Source organism: Entelurus aequoreus, linkage group LG07 (genome assembly GCF_033978785.1).
Source record: "Entelurus aequoreus isolate RoL-2023_Sb linkage group LG07, RoL_Eaeq_v1.1, whole genome shotgun sequence".
NCBI classification, from domain to species: Eukaryota; Metazoa; Chordata; class Actinopteri; order Syngnathiformes; family Syngnathidae; genus Entelurus; species Entelurus aequoreus.
This window is the reverse complement of record NC_084737.1, coordinates 63678026-63698763: the sequence shown is the minus strand read 5'-3', so window position 1 is coordinate 63698763 and position 20738 is coordinate 63678026. Positions and strand designations below refer to the sequence as shown.

At 42.3% G+C, this 20738-nt stretch overlaps 1 protein-coding gene across 3 annotated transcripts in view; it reads left to right on the top strand.

The window, feature by feature from the left end:
• Positions 1–20738, top strand: part of prkcz (protein kinase C, zeta) — a 197280-nt gene that overhangs the window by 5327 nt on the left and 171215 nt on the right. For all 3 annotated transcript variants that reach the window (XM_062054179.1, XM_062054177.1, XM_062054178.1), the window contains exons 2-4: positions 9785–9906; positions 11102–11191; positions 11385–11435. In XM_062054179.1, coding sequence (XP_061910163.1) covers positions 9789–9906; positions 11102–11191; positions 11385–11435 — 259 coding nt within the window. In that variant the 5' untranslated portion in view covers positions 9785–9788. The remainder of the gene's footprint in view (positions 1–9784; positions 9907–11101; positions 11192–11384; positions 11436–20738) is intronic.

Genomic DNA, 20738 nt, shown 5'->3' with positions numbered 1-20738 from the left:
AAAGGATAGACAGAAGAGCAACAATACTATTAAACCATGTACATGTAACTACACGGTTAAAAAATTCTCAGCCTGGTAAGGCTTAACAATGCTGTTGCTAACGACGCTAAGGCTAATTTAGCAACTTAGCAACCGGACCTCACAGAACTATGATAAAAACATTAGCGCTCCCCCTACGCCAGCCAGCCCTCATCTTCCCATCAACAGCCGTGCTCACCTGCGTTCCAGCGATCAACGGCGCGACGAAGGACTTCATCCGTGGGTTTGGCGGCAAGCATCGGCTAGGCGTCTTCTATCAGGGTAAGTAGTCCTTGTTGTGTTGCTGTAAGTATTGTACTTAGCCGCTAAGACACCGATCGATCCCACCTACAACGTTCTTCTTTGCAGCCTCCATTGTTCATTAAACAAATTGCAAAAGATTCACCAACACAGATGTCCAGAATACTGTGGAATTTTGTCGAAGAAAACAGAGCTTTGTGTATTGTGTCCAATAGGGCCCAAACACTTCCGTGCATTTTGTGACGTCACGCGCATAAATCATTTTCAAAGGAGTTTTTCAACCGGAAGTGTTGCAGGAATTTTAAAATTGAACTTTATAAGTTAACCCGGCCATTTTAGCATGTGTTTCAATGTTAAGATTTCATCATTGATATATAAACTATCAGACTGCGTGGTCGGTAGTAGTGGGTTTCAGTAGGCCTTTAAATTTACTACTACAAGATGTACTACAAAATATTCATGTCACTTATGACTTTGTAACAGGGTTAATGTTGCTCATGCGCAGTTAAAACATCAAAAAGTATCTTAAACTTACCACAACATGTTTTCTCTATTTGTAAGTAAAATTCTTGTAGGCCAAAATGTCAACATTTCTGCTGAAACAGATGATATACAGTCGTGGTCAAAAGTTTACATACACTTGTGAAGGACTTATGTCATGTCTGTCTTGAGTTTCCAATAATTTCTACAACTCTTATTTGTTTGTGATAGAGTGATTGGAGCACATACTTACATTCATGAAGTTTGGTTCTTTTATGAATTTATTATGGGTCTACTGAAAAAGTGACCAAATCTGCTGGGTCAAAAGTATACATACAGCAATGTTATCAATTTTGGTTATGTAGAAAAGTTACAATCAAATCAAATTAGCTTAATGTCATGGCATGACCTCTTAAAGGCCTACTGAAATGAATAGTTTTTATTCAAACGGGAATAGCAGATCCATTCTATGTGTCATACTTGATCATTTCGCAATATTGCCATATTTTTGCTGAAAGGATTTAGTATAGAACAACGACGATAAAGTTCGCAACTTTTGGTCGCTGATAAAAAAAAGCCTTGACTCTACTGGAAGTAGCGTGACGTCACAGGAGGAAGGATTCCTCACAATTCCCCGTTGTTTACAATGGAGCGAGAGAGATTCGGACCGAGAAAGCAACGATTACCCCATTAATTTGAGCGAGGATGAAAGATTTGTGGATGAGGAACGTTAGAGTGAAGGACTAGAGTGTAGTGCAGGGTGTATCTTTTTTCGCTCTGACCGTAACTTAGGTACAAGGGTTCATTGGATTCCACACTTTCTCCTTTTTCTATTGTGGATCACGGATTTGTATTTTAAACCACCTCGGATACTATATCCTCTTGAAAATGAGAGTCGAGAACGCGAAATGGATATTCACAGTGACTTTTATCTCCACGACAATACATCGGTGAAGCTCTTTAGCTACAGAGCTAACGTGATAGCATCAGGCTCAAATGCAGATAGAAACAACATTTTTAAAAAACCCTGACTGGAAGGATAGACAGAAGATCAACAATACTATTAAACCATGAACATGTAAATACACGGTTAATAATTTCCAGCTTGGCGAAGCTTAACAATTGAAGCTAACTTAGTTACGGAGCTAACGTGATAGCATCAGGCTCAAATGCAGATAGAAACAAAATATAAAAAAAACCCTGACTGGAAGGATAGACAGAAGATCAACAATACTATTGAACCATGAACATGTAAATACACGGTTAATAATTTCCAACTTGGCGAAGCTTAACAATTGAAGCCAACTTAGCTACGGAGCGGCGACAGGCGTTGTAGCTTTCAACGACACCCCGGCCGCCATCAGAGTCGGCAAGAAACATATATTTCCCCAAAGTTACGTACGTGACATGCACATAGCGCCACGCACGTACGGGCAAGCGATCAAATGTTTGAAAGCCAAAGCTGTACTCACGGTAGCGCGTCTGCTATCCAGCTCAAACACAACACAACCTCCTAGTGTTGGTGTTGCTACAGACAGTCGCTAATACACCGATCGCACCTACAACTTTCTTCTTTGCAGTCTTCATTGTCCGTTAAACAAATTGCAAAAGATTCACCAACACAGATGTCCAGAATACTGTGGAATTTTTCGATGAAAACAGAGCAGTTTGTATGGTGACACATTGGGTCCGAATACTTCCGTTGCCGTCGTGACGTCACACGCATACGTCATCATACGTAGACGTTTTCAAGCAGAAGTTTCCCGGGAAATTTAAAATTGCACTTTATAAGTTAACCCGGCCGTATTGGCATGTGTTGCAATGTTAAGATTTCATCATTGATATATAAATATCAGACTGCGTGGTCGGTAGTAGTGGGTTTCAGTAGGCCTTTAAAGGCCTACTGAAACTTCCGCTTGAAAACGTTGCGGTATGATGACGTATGCGCGTGACGTCACAAGGTCAAGGGAAGTGTTTGGACCCAATTCAAATACCTCTGTTTTCTTCGACAAAATTCCACAGTATTCTGGACATCTGTGTTGGTGAATCTTTTGCAATTTGTTTAATGGACAATGGAGACTGCAAATAAGAAAGTTGTAGGTGCGATCGGTGGAACGGCGGACTACAGCAACACCAACACCAGGAGGTTGTGTTGTGTTTTGAGCAGGATAGCAGACGCACTACAGTGAGTAAGCCCGCCGCCGCATCTAAGTTAGCTTCTGTCTTTTTAGCTTCGCCAAGCTGAATATTATTAATCGTGTATTTACATGTTCATGGTTTAATAGTATTTTTGATCTTCTGTCTATCCATCCAGTCAGGTTTTTTTTAAATTTAGTTTCTATCTGCATTTGAGACTGCTATGCTATCACGTTGGCTACGTAGCTAGGTTAGCTTCTATTTTTTTAGCTTCGAAAAGCTGAATATTATTAATTGTGTATTTACATGTTCATGGTTTAATAGTATTTTTGATCTTCTGTCTATCCATCCAGTCAGGGTTTTTTTAAATTTAGTTTCTATCTGCATTTGAGACTGCTATGCTATCACGTTGGCTACGTAGCTAGGTTAGCTTCTATTTTTTTTAGCTTCGAAAAGCTGAATATTATTAATCGTGTATTTACATGTTCATGGTTTAATAGTATTTTTGATCTTCTGTCTATCCATCCAGTCAGGGTTTTTTTTAATTTAGTTTCTATCTGCATTTGAGACTGATGCTATCACGTTGGCTACGTTGCTAGGTTAGCTTCTATTTTTTTTAGCTTCGCAAAGCTGAATATTATTAATCGTGTATTTACATGTTCATGGTTTAATAGTATTTTGATCTTCTGTCTATCCATCCAGTCAGGGTTTTTTAAAATTTAGTTTCTATCTGCATTTGAGACTGCTATGCTATCACGTTGGCTACGCTGCTAGGTTAGCTTCTATTTTTTTAGCTTCGCAAAGCTGAATATTATTAATCGTGTATTTACATGTTCAGTCACTGTGAATGTCCATTTCGCGTTCTCGACTCTCATTTTCAAGAGGATATAGTATCCGAGGTGGTTTAAAATACAAATCTGTGATCTACAATAGAAAAAGGAGAGAGTATGGAATCCAATGAGCCAGCTTGTACCTAAGTTACGGTCAGAGCGAAAAAAGATACGTCCATCACTGCCTCTCAAGTCCTTCACTGTAACGTTCCTCATCTACGAATCTTTCATCCTCGCTCAAATTAATGGGGTAATCGTCACTTTCTCTGTCCGAATCTCTCTCGCTCCATTGTAAACAATGGGGAATTGTGAGGAATACTAGCTCCTGTGACGTCACGCTACTTCCGGTACAGGCAAGGCTTTTTTTATCAGCGAGCAAAAGTTGCGAACTTTATCGTCGATTTTCTCTACTAAATCCTTTCAGCAAAAATTAGGCAATATCGCAAAATGATCAAGTATGACACATAGAATGGATCTGCTATTCCCGTTTAAATAAAAACATTTCATTTCAGTAGGCCTTTAACTTCATGTGTGTGATTATGATTGACAAAACCTGTTGACTTCTCTGAGCCCATTTAAATAGGGCTCATGTGATGCAGTCATTAGACTCGGTTACAAACGCGACAATGGGAAAGTCAAAGGAACTCAGCACAGATCTGAAAAAAATAATCATTGACTTGAACAAGTCAGGAAAGTCACTTGGAGCCATTTCAAAGCAGCTTAAGGTCCCAAGAGCAACTGTGCAGACAATTGTTCGTAAGTATAAAGTGCATGGCACAGTTTTGACACTGCCACGATCAGGAAGAAAACGCAAGCTATCACCTGCTGCTGAGACAAAATTGGTCAGGATCAAGAGTCAACCGAGAACCACCGAAAAGCAGGTCTGCAATGAATTGGAAGCTGCTGGAACACAGGTGTCAGTGTCCACAGTCAGGCGTGTTTTGCATCGCCATGGACTGAGAGGCTACCATGCAAAAAGGAAACCCTTTCTCCAGAAGCGACACCTTAAGGTTCGTCTAAAGTTTGCTGCTGATCCCATGGACAAAGATAAGACCTTGTGGAGGAAAGTTCTGTGGTCAGATGAAACACAAATTCAGCTGTTTGGCCACAATACCCAACAATATGTTTGGAGGAGAAAAGGTGAGGCCTTTAATCCCAGGAACACCAATCCTACCGTCAAACATGGTGGTGGTAGTATTATGCTCTGGGCCTGTTTTGCTGCCAAAGGAACTGGTGCTTTACAGAGAGTAAATGGGACAATGAAAAAGGAGGATTACCTCCAAATTCTTCAGGAAAACCTAAAATCATCAGGTTGGGTCTTGGGCGCAGTTGGGTGTTCCAACAGGACAACGACCCCAAACACACGTCAAAAGTGGTAAAGGAATGGCTAAATCATGCTAGAAGTAAGGTTCTAGAATGGCCTTCCCAATGTCCTGACTTAAACCCCATTGAGAACATGTGGACAATGCTGAAGAAACAAGTCCATTTCATTAATCCAACAAATTTAGCTGAACTGCACCAATTTTGTCAAGAGGAGTGGTCAAAATTTCAACCAGAAGCTTGTGGATGGCTACCAAAAGCACCTTATTGCAGTGAAACTTGCCAAGGGACATGTAACCAAATATTAACATTGTTGTATGTATACTTTTGACCCAGCAGATTTGGACACATTTTCAGTAGACCCATAATAAATTCATAAAAGAACCAAACTTCATGAATGTTTTTTGTGACAAACAAGTATGTGCTCCAATCACTCTATCACAAAAATATAAGAGTTGTAGAAATTATTGGAAACTCAAGACAGCCATGATATTATGTTTTTTACAAGTGTATGTAAACTTTTGACCACAACTGTAAATGTTCTTTTTCATACTTTGTAAGTAAAGAGCTATGATGTCATGTCACTTTTTACATTACGTAGTTGGAGTGCGGTCACGTGACTGCTAGGCTCTGTTTGATTGGTGAAACAGATTCATGCGACAGAAGTCTCTCCAACGAGCCAAATCAATACGTCTTTGTAAGCAGTAAACAATAATTATAAATATTAAATAAATGTACTGATAACATGTATAGATATAGCGATCGGAATAAAACTCAATTTAGCAAAGTAAAAGTAGCATCTCTTTTTCACAAGAATACTAAAGTGAAAGTAAAAAAAATGCAACTAAAACTACTCTGACAATTTGTCCAAACAGTGAATTTAGCGCGTTACTAGTACTACCCACCTCTGTAATGAGGGACCTTACAAAAAACGGAACTGTGGTATAACTCCTGACGGTTAGTATTACCGTATTAAATTAAAATGATCCTAAAACCATGATTGGTACCACTTTGATAAACTCACGGACCAGTGATACTGCTCATTTACTGGAGAAGCATGCTCGCCCTAGCTCATTAGCTAGCTTAAAGGCTAACACAAATACTCTGACAACTACGATTTATCCTAACAGTTACTTAAGTAAATGTAACACAGTAAATTTAGCTCTAATCAGCCGTAAGTGTGTTCAACATAAGTTCAACCCGTTGTCTATAATCGCTAATGCCCTTTGTAGCTTAACTGCTAACATGAAGACGCAGTATTGTTTAAACAAAAAACAAAACATTGGTTAAAAGATTTCAGTGTGTATACGTGATTTTCATACCGGTAGTAATGATAAGCATTATCATTTCGCTTTCGATAACCATGATATGACATTTTTGTTAGTCCAGTTTACTCCCCACCTCTTGCCTGCAGTCCGCTGGGATAGGCTGCAGCTTATCCGGGGCCCTATTGCAGATAAGTGGTTAAGAAAAAGGATGCAATTTTCAGCTTTTTACCTAAAGTGAGCTGGGATAGGCTGCAGGACACATGGTAGAAAATGGACAAATGGACAATCTCGTATCATATTATTCCAGTTATATCCCCCCCGATTGTAAATAATGTAAATAATTCAATGTATACTCTGATGATTAACTTGTGTGATGACTGTATTATGCTGATAGTATATATTTGTATACCATGAATTGATTAACGTCGACCCCGACTTAAGCAAGTTGAAAAACTTGTTCGGGTGTTACCATTTAGTGGTCAATTGTACGGAATATGTACTGTACTGTGCAATCTACTAATAAAAGTTTCAATCTATCAATCAATCAAATCTTGTTTAAGCGGTGGTTGGGAAAGACTAGCAGTGCTAAGCTCCAGCTGCTACACGCTCTGTCCTGTTTTTGATGTTTTCTTTCTTCAATTCACTTCTTCTCAGCACTGTCCTTGACACTCACTTTCTTCACAATTATGCTTGGAAAAAACAGAGTTATGACCATCTGTCGCTACAAGATAACGCTAGCAAGTAAGAGAGGATGTTTTGCTCGGATCTTACGGGGTTCACTGTGACATTCACTGACTATGCCAACTAGTGGTGTGGAGGCTGGTAACCTGTGCTAAACTAGTCCAGGCTGTTGAGCACAAAGTCAAAGAAATATTAGTTTTCTATTTTTGGCATGGCCAGTCTTTGAGTGCTGCACTTTCTTGAGAACAGTATATACAGTACAATAAAACAGTTCAAAGGTCACATTGCATCAAGAGTGGGATTTGCCAACCTTTTTTGTCCTTATCCATCTTATCCATAAAGAGAAGAGAGAGGGACTCAACTAAGGCTGAAACGACGCGTCGACGTAGTCGACGTCATCGGTTACGTAAATACGTCGACGCCGTTTTTGTGCGTCGACGCGTCGCATAATGACGTCACACTACCGTCATGGCGAAGCGCAAAGCAGACGATCAAAGAAGACGATGCGAGCGGTGCGAGCGAGGGGGGAAAAGCATGCCAAAAGTGGTCAAAAGTGTGGGAGTATTTCAATAAACGGCCTAATAATGTTGTTGTATGCACACTGTGTCGAGCGGAAATGGCCTATCATAGCAGCACAACGGCTATGGACGAACATTTGAAAAGAAAACCATCAACTAGTCAATCGTCCGCGCGTGCATACGTTGTCATCATTACACAAAAACATGAATGTGTCATTTGTATCTGCTAGGGGTGTAACGGTACGTGTTTTGTATTTAACCGTTTCGGTACGGGGCTTTTGGTTCGGTACGGGGGTGTACCGAACGAGTTTCTAAGCTAAAGCTAACTTTAGCTGCTAAAGTCTTAACAAGCTGCTTTGCTCCGTCTGCCTCTGTCTCAGCACGCAGCATTGTCCCACCCACACAACCATCTGATTGGTACACACGCAGCATTGTCCCACCCACACAACCATCTGATTGGTACACACGCAGCATTGTCCCACCCACACAACCATCTGATTGGTACACACGAAGCATTATCAGCCAATCAGCAGTGCGTATTCAGAGCGCATGTAGTCAGCGCTTCAGGGTGGAGCAGATAGGTGTTTAGCAGGTGAGCATCAGGCAGCGGACTCTCCCCAAATGATAATAAACACCTCCCAGTCAACTACTAGTAACATCACTATGAGCCCGTTGACCTTCTAGAAACTTAAACTGCAGCTCAGCTCACTCGCAATCCTGGCTTGAGGTGAAGGCTAATTAGCTCTCAGTTCCGGCCACATCGTCCCCTTCTGAGCGCCTATTTTCAGCTGCTGGGAATATTGTAAACAAGAAAAGAACCAAAGCATGTAGACATGCTAACCTTTCTTCATTACAACTGTTAGACACTCACTGGAATGAGTAGAATTGGTTATTGTGTACTGTGTTGGACTGGATGTTTATTTTGCACATTTTAAAAGCAATACTTAATGTTTACAGTGCTCCAGAATATTTAGATTGGCACTTTTTTGTATTGGATGTTTATCTATATTTTTGCACATTTTAGCAAATAAGCAATACTTTCACTTTTGTTGAAATGTTTACACTGTTGTTACAGAATATTTCGTTTTGCACTTTTTTGTATTGGATGTTTATCTTTATTTTTGCACATTTTAAAGCAAAATAAGCAATACTTTTACTTTTGAAATGCTTATACTATTGCAGAATATTAAGATTTGCACTGGATGTTGACTTTTATATTTGCACATTAAAAAGCAAATAAGCTACTTTTAATTTTGTTGAATGTTAAAAGTTTTAAATGTTTACATTGTTACAGAATATTTAGTCATGTTGTTGTCAATGTTGACTGAGTGGCCATACTTCTTTTTTTTTGTAAATAAAAGCCATGCCTTTTGAAAAAACGGGCCTACATTTATTTTTTCATCTTCATTTTGAATAAAAAAATAATCTGTAAAAGGAAAAATAATCTATAGATTAATCGGAAAAAATAATCTATAGATTAACCGATTAATCGAAAAAATAATCTATAGATTAATCGATAGAAAAATAATCGTTAGCTGCAGCCTTAGACTCAACCTTGATCTAGTCCTGTGGTTGTCAAACTTTTTCCTCAGAACACACTTGGCTCTCCATGTACCACCTCAATGACCAACATTAAAATACAGTAGCGTAATGGACCCAAGTATTCATTGAAAACAAGGCAGAGGTTTTATTTAACAAGTATATTTAATATTTTTGGCCACCGTAACATTGCACACAGTTTGAACAGTAACACTGTGTTTGAATATAGGGAAATAAAATGCAGTACTTAAAAAATTAATCAAATAAAATGATTTGCACAAAAAAGTTGAAAAAACATTGTACTAGTTTTGTCGTACTCATCATTATTAACAAACAACCTCCACTATTTCGCATGACGAAAAGCAGTTGCAAACTTTTTAAAATTAATTAAACATTTTTTTATTTGAATTTCCTTTCATTTTCTTGTCATCGGTTGATACTATATATTGTAAAGTATTTCATGTTTTTAATTTTTCAAAATTGCATTTGTATTATAGAGGACCAGGTCTTATGTTATGTCGCACATATAGTTTATTCAGTGTTTAACTGAAGGCATCATTGCTACGTGTTTCGCGTGTTGACTGGCTGGGAGTTTGAGGCTGATAAAGCTTTGCTAACGGCTCGAGTCACGTTATTACAACATTTAATTGAGGGACTCTGTGGCGTACCACTAGTTGGAGCCGTACCACAGTTTGAGAATTACTGATCCTGTCTGTTGTGTGTCCACATTCAGGGACATGTTAATCACGGACCTGACCACCACGTTAACCTTCGTGGAGCTCTGTGACGAGGTGAGAACCATGTGCAGTTTCACCAAACATCAGCCCATCACGCTCAAGTGGATTGATGATGAAGGTGGGTGTGTCTCACTGACAAATGCTTTCAAATAAGGTCACAGGGGCGTGTCTTAGTGACAGCTGGTTTAGTAACATGTTTTTGTTTGATGCACATCACAATATTTTTATTGGGGCAACTTCTTTAGCACTACGCGTCTTCAAAACACAGTTGAAGCAATGCTGGCACTTTAGGAGGCCGATAACATGATGTGTTGTGTGATGGGTTTTTTTGTGGAACTTTTGCAGAAAATTTGGCGCAAATCACACAAAAGTTGTGAATCTTCCAACAACTGAACGATTTGATTTCGATTCTCAATTGAACGCGTTTTGCAATGTATAATATTTGCAAGGGCTGTGCGATAAAACGATGTCAAAATATATCACGATAGACACGTAAATATTCTTCTTCTTGGGAAGAAAACGTAAGTATGGAAGCAACGTTGGTTGCATGAAAAAAGGCACTTGCTCTCTGGTAACCGAGCAACGCAGGAAGTCATCACTGATCACTGATGTTACTGACACGCTAACAGCCAATCAGGTAACCGTATCAACTATCAAGTTTGGTTGATTCTTTGCATTGAGTGAGAAGAGAAAGTCAAAATGGAGAAATTGTGGATAAAAGAGGAAAAGTCACCTGGACAGTTTTTTTGATTTTTTTCAAGGGACTGTAGTCAGACCAATGTGGTCTGTAAATTATGCTATGCACCACACCACCTTAGTCACGCTCACCCTTTAGAGCACAGCTGTAACTTCCTGCCACTAAACCTGCAGAAAATAGTTCTTCTCAGGTTTCTCTCTGTTTACATTTTCACTCTTTGCACTATTTTCTTACACTTTATGAAACATTTCTTACATATTCCTTATTTTTGCACCTTCATTTTAAGAGTTTATTAAGTGTTCAATGTGATTTTACTATTTTGTTTACATGTTTTAGTGTTTTCCATGCTTGTGTTGACATGTCCTTTCTGCCTTGATAGCTGAGGCATTATAATCTGAGGAAGGTTACGTTTAATTTATTTTTCTACTGGTACTTTTTTATCGATATCAATAATTATCGATATCAACTAGTGTAAACACTTATATTGTGATACAGCTCTCAGCCGTATCGCCCAGCCCTAGAAAATTGGGACTTGTAGACCGCTGGTATTGAACTAGTGTGACCTTTGACCCCAGTAAGGTTGTGATTTACTGGAATTGTGTGGCTATGTCTGCAGGAGACCCTTGTACCATCTCATCTCAAATGGAGCTGGAGGAAGCGTTTCGTCTTTACAATCGAACAAAAAGGTCGGGACTGCTGCTACATGGTATGTTTATATATATAGAAAAAAAAAAGTTTATTGTTACCCCAATTTTCATTTGATTTAATATCACATATTGTTCTAGCTCATGTAAAGTACTGTATGTTGTTCCCCTTTTGTTTCACTGTTTGTGATGATGGATGAAGGGGAAAGAAAAATAGTTCTTACGTTCTTATTCTTGCTTTTTGTCTGCACACAGTCTTCCCAAGTATTCCGGAGCAGCCTGGAATGTTGTGCCTTGGCGAGGACAGTAAGCGGAACACTTTTTTTTTGTAGATTCTCTCTTTTGTGGGGTTGTGGCACATTATAAATATATGTATGTATACATGTACATATATATATTTATATTATGTTTTACATTTTTCCCATCATGTACTATAATGAATGGGTGTGATTTAGATTTTTTTTTTATGTTTATTGGACATTTCTTAAAATATCCACAAAATTTAATGAGCTGGTCCCTGCACCATGACTAGGGAAGGTTGTTTGGATTGAGTCATATAAGTTAATTCTGTGCATGTACCTAAATAGATGTACAATTAATAGTCACTAACTTGGCGTCAGAAAAATGTCAGTTAATAGACCGCTGGCTATTTGTATATGATATGAAAACACCCGCGCACAGCCAAGTTGCTCTTTGGACTGATGTTGTCTCGTGGGCCAAATTGAAGATGCTGGCGGGCGGCACTTGGCCCGAGGGCCGTAGTTTGGACACTCCTGCTATAGAGGGTCCGCAGAGGCACTGCAGGGGGGTATTTATTTCTATTCCCACAGCAATTTTTCCACAAAATGTAAATGCCTGTCAAATGTTAGTGTAATGGCCACCCTATCACTGTACCTTGCAGGTTTAAAAAAAAACAAAAAAACATGAATAATTATATTATTATATTCATGTTAGCATTTAAGATAGCTGGCTATTAACGCACTAGTTGCTACCTTGCTATTAGCGGCGTTACACTGTATTATTGGAATGTCTTAGTATGGCACAATAACAAGTTACCTGTTGGACTAGTTTCATTTAAAACACAATTGTATACAGGTTGGGGGTCCCCACTCCGTCTCTCCATCAGTTTGAGGGTTCTCGGCCAGGAAAACATTGAAGACCACTGCTCTATGTACAAAAAATATGAACAGGAATAAAACAAAAATGAGCACAATATATGAATACAGAATTGTATTGGTCTATGTCAGGGGTCGGCAACCTTTACCACTCAAAGAGCCATTTTGGCAAGTTTCACAAATTAAAGAAAGTGATGGGAGCCACAAAAAAAATTTACAATTTAAAATGAAAAACACTGCATACAGAGCTTAAATGCTTTGTGCTATATTAACCAGGGGTCTCCGACACACGCACCGGCACGCACTTTAATGTGGACATTTGATGTTAGTGCAGCCCGCGAGTTTTGAATGAATGGCGCTTGATAGCGTCATACTTGCCAATCCTCTCATTTTTCCCCGGGAGACTCCCGAATATCAGAGCGTGATGACACTGCCCTCTACAGTCTGCCCTAACAGTGTACCTGCTAGACCACACGTAAGTGGCAGCAAGGCGTACTACCTCAGCAACCACACATCTTACACTGACGGTGCCAATACCCAGAATCCCATGCAGCACTAACTCTTCCGTACTAGTTCAGCAACCACACATCTTACACTGACGGTACCAATACACATCTGACACTGACGGTACCAATACACATCTTACACTGACGGTACCAATACACATCTTACACTGACGGTACCAATACCCAGAATCCCATGCAGCACTAACTCTTCCGCTCAACCAACGCAAGGAGAGGGGGGGGGGGGGTTGATGTGTGGGGGGGTTGTGGTAGCGGGGTGTATAATCTAGACCGGAAGAGTTAGGACTGCATGGGATTCTGGGTAATGGTTGTGTTGTGTTTATGTTGTGTTACAGTGCAGATGTTCTCCAGAAATGTGTTTTTCATTCTTTTTTGGTGTGGGTTCACAGTGTGGCGCATATTTGTAACGTAACAATGTTAAAGTTGTTTGATACGGCTACCGTCAGTGTAAGCTGTGTGGCTGATGAGTAAGTAATCTTTGCTGTCTCCTGTGTGTGCGATTAATAACAACATGCAACATGCGGCTGGACTGGCATGCTGTATGTAAATGCTATAGAGGACAATTACTGCAGTGCAATCAGGGCACGCCCTTTATCTAGTATTTATAGTCTAAATAGGATTATTTTTTCCCTGGGAGTTATTTATGAGAGACACTGAGATCCATAAGTCTCCTGGGAAAATCGGGGGGTCGGCAAGTATGTAGCTGAGCCGCATCAGAGTGGTCAAAGAGCCGCATGCGGCTCCGGAGCCGCGGGTTGCCGACCCCTGGTCTATGTGATGTGTGTACAGCTCAACGAGGCTACTTAACAAATCCATAAAACAATGACCCAAAAACGTGCATCCTAATTTTGCCATGTTTCCTTTGACTCTTGGTAATTTTGTGGGGTTTTTCAGTTGGTCTGATTCTAGTCCTTATGATTTTTTTCTACATTTAAAAGACTTCTTTGTGGTCTACATAACATGTAATGGTGGTTCTTTGGTCAAAATGTTGCATAGATTATGTTTTACAGACCCTTTCTGACCGTCTCTTCGGGATGCACCATTTTGTGGGCTGGTCTTTTCTACATGCCTCCACTTTGATAGCGTCTTTTCCTCGTCATCTTTGTTGTACCAGTAGTTTTTAGCGCTTCCATAGTGAGTCTACTGACAGATTAAGTTTAAACTATATGCTACTTTGTCTTAGAAATGGCAACAGTGGAGATGCATGGCAACATGGCGGCATAGCTCGGTTGGTAGAGCGGCCGTGCCAGTAACTTTAGGGTTCCAAGTTCCATCCCCGCTTCCGCCATCCTAATCACTGCCACTGTGTTCTTGAGCAAGACACTTCACCCTCCTGCTCCCAGTGCCACCCAACCCACACTGGTTTAAATGTAGCTTAAAAACGTAGATAATGGGTTTCACTATGTAGAGCGCTTTGAGTCTCTAGAGAAAAGCGCTTTATAAATATAATTAATTTCATTACATGCATGAGCCAGTCTGCCCCACAACAAGAGGAAAGTGAGAAAGCTTTTTGTCTACTCTGTCGGCCTACAATGGCGGAGACGCCAACACTAAAATAAATGCCCCTCTTAAAAATACTTATTTAAAAAAATTAATACAAGTTATTTTTGGTTGTAATGAGCAAAAAATCTGCCAATGGAACAAGTCAAAATTATCGCGGTAAGATTTTTTAAAATAAGACATTATATTTAAGCTTTAAAAACCTAAAAGTGATATTGAAATTTGTAATATGTGATCTTTGAAACTTATTATTAGCTACACTTACTAGTATTGTGAAGTTTTGTGTCTTATAGCAAACTTGTGATCCTCAAAAGTAGGATTTCTTTCCTCGGAAGATATATTGCCAAAAAACAAGCTCTTACACTGGAAAAACTCACCTTCTCACCAAGTATATAGTTCTAATTTCGAGTCCAAATATCTAAACTTTATATATACAGTATATACGTACATACGTACGTATGTATGTATGTATGTATGTATGTACAGTCGTGGTCAAAGGTTTACATGCACTTGTAAATAACATAATGTCAATAATTTCTACAACTCTTATGTTTTTGTGATAGAGTGATTGGAGCACATACTTGTTGGTCACAAAAAACCTTCATGGAGTTTGGTACTTTTATGAATTTATTATGGGTCTACGGAAAATGTGACCAAATCTGCTGGGTCAAAAGTATACATAATAATAATACCTGTTATTTAAATAGCGCTTTTCTAAGTACCCAAAGTCGCTTTACATGTAGAACCCATCATTCATTCACCCCATACAGCAATGTTAATATTTGGTTACATTTTCCTTGGCAAGTTTTACTGCAATAAGGCGCGTTTGGTAGCCATCTACAAGCTTCTGGCAAGCTTCTGGTTGAATTTTTGAAATATTGGTGCAGTTCAGCTAAATTTGTTGGTTTTCTGACATGGACTTGTTTCTTCAGCATTGTCCAAACGTTAAAGTCAGGACTTTGGGAAGGCCATTCTAAAACCTTACTTCTAGCCTGATTTAGCCGGTCCTTTACCACTTTTGACGTGTGTTTGGGGTCATTGTCCTGTTGGAACACCAAACTGCGCCCAAAACCCATCCTCCGGGTTGATGATCTTAGGTTGTCCTGAAGAATTTGGAGGTAATCCTCCTTTTTCATTGTCCCATTTACTCTCTGTAAAACATCAGTCCCATTGGCAGCAAAACAGGCCCAGAGCATAATACTACCACCACCATGCTTGACGGTAGGAAGATGTTCCATGGTGTTGAAGGCCTCACCTTTTCTCCTCCAAACATCTTGCTGGTATTGTGGCCAAACAGCGGAATTTTTGTTTCATCTGACCACAGAACTTTCCTCCAGAAGGTCTTATCTTTGTCCATGTCATGTCAGATGAAACAAAAATGTAGCTGTTCGGTCACAATACCCAGCAATACATTTTAGGAGAAAAAGTGAAATTTTTTTGTGGTCGCCTTTTTTTTTTTAGAAAAGTATCGAAATACATTTTGGTACCGGTACTGGTACCGGTACCAAAATATTGGCATAGGGACAACCCTGAGATCGGTAGGTTGTGAGTTCAAACCCCGGCCGGGTCATACCAAAGACTACGGTATACAAAATGGGACCCATTACCTCCCTGCTTGGCACTCAGCATCAGGGGTTGGAATTGGGGGTTAAATCACCAAAAATGATTCCCGGGCGCGGCTACGCTGCTGCCCACTGCTCCCCTCACCTCCCAGGGGGTGATCAAGGGGATGGGTCAAATGCAGAGGACAAATTTCACCACACCTAGTGTGTGTGTGACAATCATTGGTACTTTAACTTTAACTTTAACTTAACTAATATGTATACATAGACTAGGCTAGACTAGGCTTCCTTTTTATTGTCATTCAAATTTGAACTTTACAGTACAGATAAGAACGAAATTTCGTTACATAAGCTCATGGTAGTGCAGGATAAAAGAGCAATAAGGTGCATATATAAATAAATAAATAGGTTACTGTACAGATAAATATATTGCACTTTTTCACATGCGTCCCCGTTTATGGATGTATGTTATATTGTCTTTTTTATTCCAGTGAGTTAATCCATTTTGGGGGGAGTTCAGAATCAGAATCAGAATAGTTTTATTGCCATTGTTTGAGAACGGGTTCACAAACTAGGAATTTTTCTTTGTGCAATCGTGCAACATAAAACACATATAACACATATTTGGTAAGTTTGGAATTTGGAGTTGAGGGGATAATTTAATTATGATGCGTTCAAGAGTCTTACAGCCTGAGGGAAGAAGCTGTTACAGAACCTGGAGGTTCTGCTTCGGAGGCTGCAGAACCTCTTTCTAGAGTCCAGCAGTGAAAACAGTCCTTGGTGGGAGAGGGAGGAGTCTTTGCAGATTTTCTGAGCCTTGGTCCGGCAGCGGCTTTTTGTGATCTCCTGTATAGGAAGAAGAGGAGACATGATCTTTTCCGCCGTCCTCACCACTCTCTGTAGAGACTTCCAGTCTGAGGCATTGGAGGCTCACATATATATATATATATATATATATATATATATATATATATATATATATATATATATATATATATATATATATATATATATATATATATATATATATATATATATATATACACAGAGCTTGGTCCGCATTGCCAGCAGTAAGTCGGACACGTTTCCAGTGAGCGTTGGACTCCGCCAAGGCTGCCCTTTGTGGCTGCAGGATTAGGTCTCTGCTTTTTGCAGATGATGTGGTCCTGATGGCTTCATCTGGCCAGGATCTTCAGCTCTCACTGGATCGGTTCGCAGCTGAGTGTGAAGCGACTAGGATGAGAATCAGCACCTCCAAGTCCGAGTCCATAGTTCTCGCCCGGAAAAGGGTGGAGTGCCATCTCCGGGTTGGGGAGGAGATCTTGCCCCAAGTGGAGGAGTTCAAGTACCTCGGAGTCTTGTTCACGAGTGAGGGAAGAGTGGATCGTGAGATCGACAGGCGGATCGGTGCTGCGTCTTCAGTAATGCGGACGCTGTATCGGTCTGTTGTGGTGAAGAAGGAGCTGAGCCGCAAGGCAAAGCTCTCAATCTACCGGTCGATCTACGATCACATCCTGACCTATGGTCATGAGCTTTGGGTTATGACCGAAAGGACAAGATCACGGGTACAAGCGGCCGAAATGAGTTTCCTCCGCCGGGTGGCGGGTCTCTCCCTTAGAGATAGGGTGACAAGCTCTGTCATCCGGGAGGAGCTCAAAGTAAAGCCACTGCTCCTCCACATCGAGAGGAGCCAGATGAGGTGGTTCGGGCATCTGGTCAGGATGCCACCCGAACGCCTCCCTAGGGAGGTGTTTAGGGCACGTCCGACCGGTAAGAGGCCACGGGGAAGACCCAGGACACGTTGGGAAGACTATGTCTTCCGGCTGGCCTGGGAACGCCTCAGGATCCCCCGGGAAGAGCTGGACGAAGTGGCTGGGGAGAGGGACTTCCCTGCTTAGGCTGCTGCCCCCGCGACCCGACCTCGGATAAGCGGAGGAAGATGGATGGATGGATGGATGGATGGATATATATATATATATATATATATATATATATATATATATATATATATATATATATATATATATATATATATACATGAAACAGGGTGGTTGGTGGAATGGGTTATTGCACCGAAGAGAAGGCAGTTATGAGGGTCAATGGGGAAGTCTGTTCAGGGTGGTTATGGCCCTGGGGAAGAAGCTGTTTTTTAGCCTGTTCATCTTGGTTTTAATGCACCTGTAGCGCTTCCCAGAGGGCAGCAGGTGGAACAGGTCAGAGCCAGGGTGGGTGCTGTCCTTGATGATGGCACTGGCTCTGTTGAGGCAGCGGGAGGTGTAGATGTCCATCAGAGAGGGGAGAGGGCGGCTGATGATCTTTTGAGCCGTCTTGACCACTTTTTGCAGCCTCTCCCTGTCTGCTGCAGTGCAGCTGCCGTACCATACTTTAATACAGTAGGTCAGCAGGCTCTCGATGGACGAGCGGTAGAAGGTCAGCAGCAGGTCAGGCTTCAGGTTGTACTTCCCGAGGACTCTCGGGAAGTGTAGCCGCTGCTGAGCCTTCTTGGTGATTGCTGTGGTGTTGACTGTCCAGGAAAAGTCGTTAGAGATGTGGACTCCAAGGTACCTGAAGGTGTGGACCCCCTCCACACGCTCGCCGTTGATGTAGAGGGGGGCAGGGTCGGTGCTGCTCCTCCTGAAGTCGACGATGATCTCTCTGGTCTTGCTGGTGTTGAGAGCGAGGTTGTTCTCCGAAGACCAGGCCGTCAGCTTCAGGACCTCCTCCCTGTAGGCAGCCTCGTCACCCCTGGAGATGAGCCCGACCACTGTGGTATCGTCAGCAAACTTGACGATAAGGTTGTCACTGTGGGCTGGACTGCAGTCATGGGTGTAGAGGCAGTAGAGGAGGGGGCTCAGCACACAGCCCTGTGGGGAGCCGATGCTCAGCGTGCGGGTGGATGAGAGGGGGCCAAGTCTCACATTCTGGGGTCGGTCCGTTAGGAAGTCCCTTATCCAGGCGTTTGTGAGAGGGGGGAGGCCAAGTGTGTCCAGTTTATTGCAGAGTCTGTCCGGGATTATTGTATTGAAAGCAGAACTATAATCCACAGAGAGCATCCGGACGTAACTCTGCTGCTGCTCCAGGTGGTTCAGAGCAGAGTGGAGAGCAACAGCGATGGCGTCCTCTGTGGATCTGTTCGCCCGGTATGCGAACTGGTGGGGGTCAAAGTCTGGAGGGATATGGTCCTTGATGTGCTGGAGAACCAGTCTCTCGAAGCACTTCATGATTACCGGAGTGAGGGCCACTGGTCGGTAATCATTCAGGCTGGTGATGGGAGACTTCTTCGGCACCGGGATTATTGTAGATGACTTCAGGCAGGATGGGTTGACTGCCTGAGCCAGGGAGAGGTTGAATATCCTGGTGAGGGGGGGAGCGAGCTGGTGGGCGCACGCCCTGAGCACCTTTCCAGGTACTCCGTCTGGTCCGGCAGCCTTCCTGGGGTTCACAGCCAGGAGCACTCGTCTGACACTGTGCTCCTGTACAGTGAGTGGAGTGGTGCCGGAGCCCGGTGGGGGCGGGGGCAGGGCTGGAGCAGATGAGTGTTGCTGGGGGGTATCGAAACGGGCAAAGAAACAGTTAAGCTCCTCTGCCAGTGTCGCACTCTGATCCGCAGTTGTCACATTGCAGCCTCTGTAGTTCGTGATGTCATGAATTCCCCGCCACACCTCCCGTGAGTTATTGCTGGACAGATGGGACTCTATGCACCTCCTGTGGTCCGCCTTTGCTTTTTTAATCCCTCTCTTCAGGTCGGCTCTAGCAGCACTGTACAGTGCCCTGTCCCCTGACCTGAAGGCTGCGTCGCGGGCCCTGAGGAGTGTGCGGACTTGGCTGGTCATCCAGGGTTTCTTGTTGGGGTAAACCCGGATGTTTTTTTCCACAGTCACATTCCCGATGCAGAACTGTATGTAGTCCAGCACCGTTCCTGTGGCTGTCTCCAGCTCCTGTTGATGGAAGAGGTCCCAATTTGTGTGTTGGAAGCAGTCCTGAAGTTTGGGGAGTGCATCGTCAGGCCAGGTCATAACAGTCTTTGTGATGGGCCTGGCCTGGCGTCTGATGGGGGTGTAGGTAGGAGAGAGCAGGAGGGAAAGATGGTCTGACTGTCCAAGCTGGGGGAGGGGTGTAGCTCTGTACGCGTGCTTCACGTTGGTATACACGTGGTCAAGGGTGTTCTTGCCTTTTGTAGAACACTTCACGTGCTGGTAGAACTTAGGGAGTACAGTCTTTAGATTGGCCTTATTAAAATCCCCTGCCATGATATGAACACCGTCGGGGTGGGCCCGCTGCTGTTCGTTGACGGTGTTCAGCAGAAGAGAGAGCGCTGTGTTTACTTTGGCGTCCGGTGGAATATACACAGCCGTGATGATAACAACAGACAGCTCTCTCGGGAGAAAAAAAGGCCGACATCTAACAGACATGTACTCCACGTCCGGGCAACAGTGCTGTTCAATGATTGTCCCGTTGTTGCACCAGTTCTCATGCACGTAAATACAGAGCCCCCCTCCTCTGCTCTTACTGGAGTCCTTAGTTCTGTCCCGGCGGAGCAGAGTGCGGCCGGCTAGCTGCATGCTAGCATCAGGTATTTCCGGGTGAAGCCAGGTTTCGGTGATAATCATAGCACAACAGTCCCGAACATAGCGGTTTCCAGCGAGTTGTAACTCCAGGTCGTCCATCTTCTGTACGAGGGATCTGGCATTGGAGAGGAACATGCTCGGTAGAAGTGGCTTGTGGGGTTGTTTCCTAAGCCTGAGCAAGACGCTGGACCTGCGGCCACGCTTCTGCTTCCTCTCCCTCCTCCGTCTGCGCCGTCTCCCAGACCCGACAACAAACCATGGAGAGCCCGGTGCTCTTGCTATGTTGCCTGGGATGTTGTGCTCGTGGTGAAAGTCGCTCGAAACAGATATCTGGCGCGAG